Source organism: Solanum tuberosum, unplaced genomic scaffold (genome assembly GCF_000226075.1).
Source record: "Solanum tuberosum cultivar DM 1-3 516 R44 unplaced genomic scaffold, SolTub_3.0 scf00031, whole genome shotgun sequence".
Classification (NCBI taxonomy): domain Eukaryota; kingdom Viridiplantae; phylum Streptophyta; class Magnoliopsida; order Solanales; family Solanaceae; genus Solanum; species Solanum tuberosum.
Genome location: NW_006238957.1, coordinates 1,028,952 through 1,035,253, shown reverse-complemented (window position 1 = coordinate 1,035,253; position 6,302 = coordinate 1,028,952). Strand labels below are relative to the sequence as shown.

At 40.5% G+C, this 6,302-nt stretch overlaps 1 protein-coding gene across 1 annotated transcript; it reads right to left on the bottom strand.

The window, feature by feature from the left end:
• Positions 1–1,091: 1,091 nt before the first annotated feature.
• On the bottom strand, positions 1,092–4,915 carry LOC107057758 (eukaryotic translation initiation factor 5B-like). Its single transcript, XM_015306383.1, has 4 exons — positions 4,601–4,915; positions 4,398–4,520; positions 3,788–4,349; positions 1,092–1,234 (listed from the first exon to the last, which is right to left on the bottom strand). The coding sequence occupies exons 1-4, from the start codon at positions 4,913–4,915 to the stop codon at positions 1,092–1,094; spliced, it is 1,143 nt and encodes a 380-aa protein (XP_015161869.1).
• Between the last annotated feature and the right edge of the window lie 1,387 nt (positions 4,916–6,302).

Below are 6,302 nucleotides of genomic sequence, written 5' to 3'. Positions count from 1 at the left end.
TCAATTGACCTTCCAGCATCTTGATGGCATTAGCATGAGAGTTCACCTTGTTATTTAGTGAAGAAAAATCATCTCTCATTCCCTTTAGCAAATCATCAAAACCTTCAACTTTCTCAAGAATTCATGTCAGTAGATCATTCACCTTGGGGCCGCTGTCACTCCCCCTTGATGTCGGGCTGTCACTCAATTGAGTTTGGTATTCTTCATGATTGTTATGATCAGTCCACTCTTGGAAATATCTCCTAGGGTGGTTCCAACCTTGATTTCCAACCCACGGTTGATAGTGCGGGTGGAAACGCTCCTCATTCCTTCTATGGTTCCAACCTTGATTCCCTCTCGATTTCAAGTTATCGAAAAAAGAACCCCCCTTTGCGCGAAACACTTCACAGTTGCCTTTCATGTGCTCTTGTAAATCTTCCATCTGAGACAGCATCTTTTTGATGTTTTCATCCCTCTTTTTTTCTTTATCGAGTTGCTCTTGCGTCAGCCTGAAACACAGAGCGGAGACTTGATCTTCTTTGGTGTACCAAGCTTGATTTACTCTCACCATACCATCTAGGAGAAATGAGGCCACCTCAAAGGGCTGTAGTATTATGCCTCCTTAGACCAATTGATCAGCTATCCCTTTGTTGACTGAATCAAGACTTCGATAAAAATATTGGAGTAGCAACTCACTTGGCAGCCCATGTGTTGGGCATTTTCGCAGAGACCTCTTATATCTAATCTACGACTCATGAATTGGTTCACTAGCTTTTTGTTTGAAATTCTGAATGTTGTCCCTCAACTTCATCATTTTTGACGGGGGAAAGAAACTATTGTGGAAAGTAGTGACTAATTCTTTCCATGATGTGATAAAAATTTTGGAAAGCTCAGACAACCACGTAGTGGCAGCTCCTGTCAGTGACAATGGGAATAAGCGAAGCCTGATGGCTTCTTGCGACCAATTTTTGAATGACAACGGAGCACATACGTCCAAAAAGCTTTTGGATATGTTCATGTGAGTCTTCATGATCCAATCCTTCGTATAGGCCCCTTGAATGTATGAGATGGAGTGTTGTGCTAGTGACTTCAAAATTTCCATTTTCACCACCCTATGGTAAGAGAATTGCACCTATCTCACCCAATGGAGCGGGATCATAAACACTGTTTGCATCGTCAATGTCATCTCGGTGCAAGTCAATATTCAATGGGTTGTTGGTGTGGCAACTGTCCCCCACGTCCTCACTCATAATTTCTATTTTCAACACAAACAAGCAAAGCAAAGCTAAAAATTAAGTTAGTAAAGCTAAAACTACGGAAAAACAGAGATTCTTGCCAATGATCCTTGGGATCACATACAATCAAAAACTCAAAGAAAAACAAAACTAAGAGTAAAGTTAATAATCTACGATCAATAAGACGAAAATTCTAGTGAACTAAAAATTCTCAAATAACACCACTCCCCGGCAGCGGCACCATTTTGATGCTTATCGTGACCAACGACACTATCCTACGATATGAGTATCTACGATCGTCAATAATATAGTAACCCAACGGAGGGTTGAGGTCGTGTCCCAAGGGAGCGGTTTTTAGAATTAATAACCAATTAGAATTTCATTCAATTTAGTCGTAGTTAAAGACATTTGCGATAAAAGACATTGTAAATGTAAAAGAGGTGACACAAAAGTGTCAAATATTGAAAGGGGGTTTCGCTTTGAATGGAAATAAGTTCCCTCTCGGGCAACTTACTCTGTTTCAAATGGGTTCCTCTCGGACACCCATTTGCTGCATGAAGATCAACCTATGCCTTACCCCACTCACTCTCTCGAGCTGAGTATTAGTATATGGGACTAGGGCTCACCCTCCCGGGCTAAACCTCATGTCGACCCACTCCCTAGGCCATCAGTATAGTGGTTTTGGTTTCGCGACCTCCCTCTCGGGCAAGCCGAAAACACATGGGTGGTTTCGTATTTGCAAATACAAACGCATTAAATTAAACCACAACCACTGGGCAAGCTGAAAACACATGGGTGGCTTTGTATTTGCAATTACAAACCATTTAGATTGAACCACAACCACTAGGTGAAATCACCATTATCATACATCTAACCTATCAGCAAGCAAAACCCAACAAGAATATCAGCCTATATTTGCTAAATCACACCCCAAGAATGGGGTTTTTAAACCACACATAAACAAAAATAAGAAATTATACCTAACATGATAATGAAATCAACTAGGTATAAGAAATTAAACCTTGAATTAAGCAAAGGAAATTGAATAGAAAAGACCCACTTCCAACTTGGGGAAGAAGAACTTCTTTCTTCAAGTCTCCACAAAACCCTCTCCAAACTTGAAAGAAAAATATTAGCTAGAATATGTTCTAAAGTGAAAAATAATAATAACATGTTCCACTCCTCTCCTCTCCTCTCTTCCAAAATCTAATTTTAAATAGTATTTATAGTTTTCACAGATTGTGCTATGGAGGATTGTTCGGCGACATTAGTCGATATCGCAGATGAACTCGGCGATCCGCCTTTTGGTCAACTCATTGCCTTCAGTGTCTTGCCTTTAGCATCCTCGCATTTTGGATCATTGGGCGGTACAATACTGCTTCGCAGAACTGATCGGCGACCCGCCGACTGCTTCTTTCCTCGGCTTTTGATCCACTTCCTTCGAGGCTTCGCGTACTGGAAAGAAGGGCGGCTCATGTCGTTTCGGAGACTCGCCAAGTTAAATTCGGCGATCCGCAAGATTCCATTTCTTGTTCTTTTTAGCCCTATTTGCTTCGTTTTGCGCCTAAGTGTCCATGCTTCCACTAAAACTTCAAATACCTGAAACTTCAGCATTTTAATCAGGTATTAAGGTAAAACAAGCATTCAAGAACACTATTTCCATTAAAATAAAGCCCTAAATGAGTCCAATTTGTGGACTCATCATTAGTCGGAATTGCCGATTAACGCGGCGATTCGCCCTTTGGTGTAGTTAGTCGCCGTCTTGCACTAGCCTTCAGCCTGGTCGTGCTCTATGTCATTTGGTGAGATAGTACTGCTTTGCGGAATTATTCGGTAAAACACTGACTGCTCCTTTCATCGCCTTTTTGATCCTGCTCCTTCAGGGCTTCGCGTACTGGAACAAAGGGAGGAGTGCGTCCTTTCGGCGAATCGCCAAGTGTGCTTGGCGATGCCCAGGCTTTAGCTTCTTCGTTCTTTTCAGCCTCTTTGTTCCTTTTTGCGCCTAAGTGTCCATACTTCCACCAAAACTTCAAATACCTGAAACTTAAGAGTTTTCATCAGATATTGAGACAAAATAAGCATTTGAGGATACTATTTCTATCAAAATAAAGTCCTAAATGAGTCCAAATTGTGGACTCATCAAACACCACTCTCCTTCAACGACAAGTTCTTGATATGTATGCATCTGTAAAAACAAGTGGAGGGTATTATCCCTTAAAAAGAAGGCGGAAGCTTTATGGCATTAAATATTTTGTAACTATAATGTCAACATGTAAATTATGTGTTTTAACATATTAAAAAAAATAAGTTTTAACAAGTTGAATACTTGATATATTATAAGAATTGTATAATTGAAGCTGTTATAGTATTAGTTTTCAAAACAATTCACTTGATAACAATTTTTTTGTATGATTTGTCTTGCAATGATCATAATATTAGTTGAATATGTTGAACCGTTCATTGATTCGAGCTTGTATTTTACACATCGTACACTTATATTTTGGAAGTATTTATTCTAATTAGCATTGTATACACGTGCAATGCACGTGTTCGAAAACTAATATCACATAAACCTGAACCCCGAGAACGCAAATTAGTGAATGATTCATGTCCAGGTGTATCAATGACCAACAATCCAGGCACCTTCAGCTTGGCATCAACCTTTAGTTCCTTAGTTCTCTCCCTTATATTCTCAGCTGGAAAATAAGTTGCACATATCTTCTGTGTAATCCCTCTAGCTTCACCTTCTTGAACATTAGTGCCTCGTATGCAGTCAAGAAGCTTTGTTTTACCAGTATCAACTGGACCCATGATACAGCAAATAGGAGACCGAAGGTTGTCTTCACTCTTGCTTGAAGTAGCACCAGGTTTTTCTGTACCTTGCACTGAAATCACAACCTCAGGCTCCCTCTTCTTACTCCCATCATTCTTAGTGACAGCTGGTACACTTGCAACCGCTTTTTGAGTAGGAATTACAGACTTGGCAGCAATAGGCAGTGGCCCCGTATCACTCACAACGGACCTTGCAGCTTTCTTAATGATAGGTTGGGGATCTGAATCTAGCTCTTCATCTTCAAACGCACTCTTTCCTGGTAGTTTAAGATCGGCATCATCCCAACTTCTCGCATCCCACTCCTCCTCAATGTCCTCTTATTCAACTCTGTTTTCTTCAGCATCAACTACTTCTGACTTCTCCTCTACACTTCCCAAATCGATATCCTCAGCCTTCTCAGTTTCCATGGAATCAACCTCAGAGACAATCTCCAGCTGATTTTCTTGCACTTTTGTGCTATCAACAGACTCTTCCTGGGATTTGTTATTAGCCCAAGCTTGTGCCTTTGATTTCTTTGATTGGTAAATAGGTCGTTTGGTTGCATCTTTTCTACTCTCCCCAGTTGAAACTGGCAAAGCCCCGCCACTAGCAAGAAATTTTCCCTTCTAATTTCTTCTTCAAGAGATTTTCCTTCTCCCTCTCTTTTTTCAAGTGTTTTTTTATCCTCAGCAGGTCTTTCTAGTTCTTCCAGCCGAAGGTGTTCTTCTTCTTCCTTCCTTAATCTTTCCTCTTCTTGTTTCTTCTTGCTTTCTTCAGCTTCCTTAATTTTTTTAAGTCTCTCTTGCATCTCCCTAACCTGCTTCGACTGCTTTTTATTTGCTAATTTTCCTTTGGTATCATTCTTTGCTACTTCTTGTTTTTCCTCCATCTCAGAGACAGCTGCTGCCGCTGCAGCTGCCTTTTTCTCTTTCTCCTTCTCCTTTTTTTTTCTTCTTCTTTGCAACAGCAGACTTCATAGTTTCTTCCTCAACTGCTTCTCTTTCCCCTGTATCATCTCCTAATTGAGACTGCTGTTGACTTTTCTCTTCTCGTGGAAGAGAAGCATGAGCAGTGATTGTTGATCCTTCACCAAGCTCTGCCAGAATCTTTGAAGCATGCCCACCCTTTATTTTCTTGGTTTTGTACTTTGAAGTTTCTAACACATCTGTTGTCTACTTTTTGCCTCTATTATCATCAACATCTTCTCGATTAACCCTTAGGCTACAATGGTCTTGATCAGCAACATTGGTTGAGACATTTCCGAATGCAGTGTTCATTGTGCTAGATGCACTTTTGTTCTTTTTCTTAGATGACTTCTTTTTCCCTGAAAAAATAATTCCTGGTGCATCATCTTCTTCAATTGCCTCTATCTCCAATTTAAGAGAGGTATCTGCATCATTTTCTTTGTTAAGAAGGGCAGCACTAAAAGAAATGCCACTACTCCTACCTGTAAAGGCAATTGTGGACTCTTCATCTTCCTCAGATAGCTGCCTAGTTTCGATATCCTCATCATCAATGGCGTGAAGCGCAGATGTAACTAACAAACTTGCACTGCTCTTCCCCAGTTTTAAGTTCTTCAGTTTTCCAGTAACGGATGCAACACTGTCAGCCTCTCTGTCACTATCACCAACCACTCCATCCCTATCCCTTGACAAACCTGACATGTCTTCGTCGTCATCATCCTGTCCAAGACTTCCATAATCAGACGTACTCACCCCACCCTTCTTACCCTTTTTACTTTTTTTCTTGCCAAAAGCCATTGCTGGTGCTAATTCCTCTTCCTGCATCTCAGCAGATATTTCAGTCCCAATAGAGTACTCATCATCGTCAATGGCCACATTATTCTTCTTTGACTTCCCTACTCCACCAACATGCTTAGCAAGATTCTTTTCATCGTCCTCATCTCGAGGATGAGGACCGGACTTGTTACATCTCTTCTTACTGATCTCTGGTACTACCTCAACTTTGTCTTCCAGAACCATTGTCTCTTCAGACAATTCTGTCCCAATAGAGTAATCATTATCATCTATCACCCGATTCTTCTTCTTCGACTTTCCTCCACCACCACCACCCTATTTGGAAGATTCAAGACTCTCATTTTCACGCACATGCTTCTTTCTCCCCATTGAATTCTACTTGTAGTTTCAAGTTATGTACTATCCAAAAACAATTCAAACAAGATCTAACCTCCAAATCCCTGATTCCTAATTAACAAAAAAATATATCCAAAACAGTTCATCAGAAGACTAGCCAATTTTACACCAACCAAAGTAGTT

Bases quoted from the DNA above. Each gene is read 5' to 3' on its own strand.
- LOC107057758 (XM_015306383.1), bottom strand. From the start codon at position 4,915: ATGGAGGAAAAACAAGAAGTAGCAAAGAATGATACCAAAGGAAAATTA. The intron at 4,521-4,600 runs GTAGAAAAGATG...AACAAATCCCAG, and splicing joins GCCAGTTTCAACTGGGGAGA to GAAGAGTCTGTTGATAGCAC. The intron at 4,350-4,397 runs GTAGTTGATGCT...GACATTGAGGAG, and splicing joins GTGTAGAGGAGAAGTCAGAA to GAGTGGGATGCGAGAAGTTG.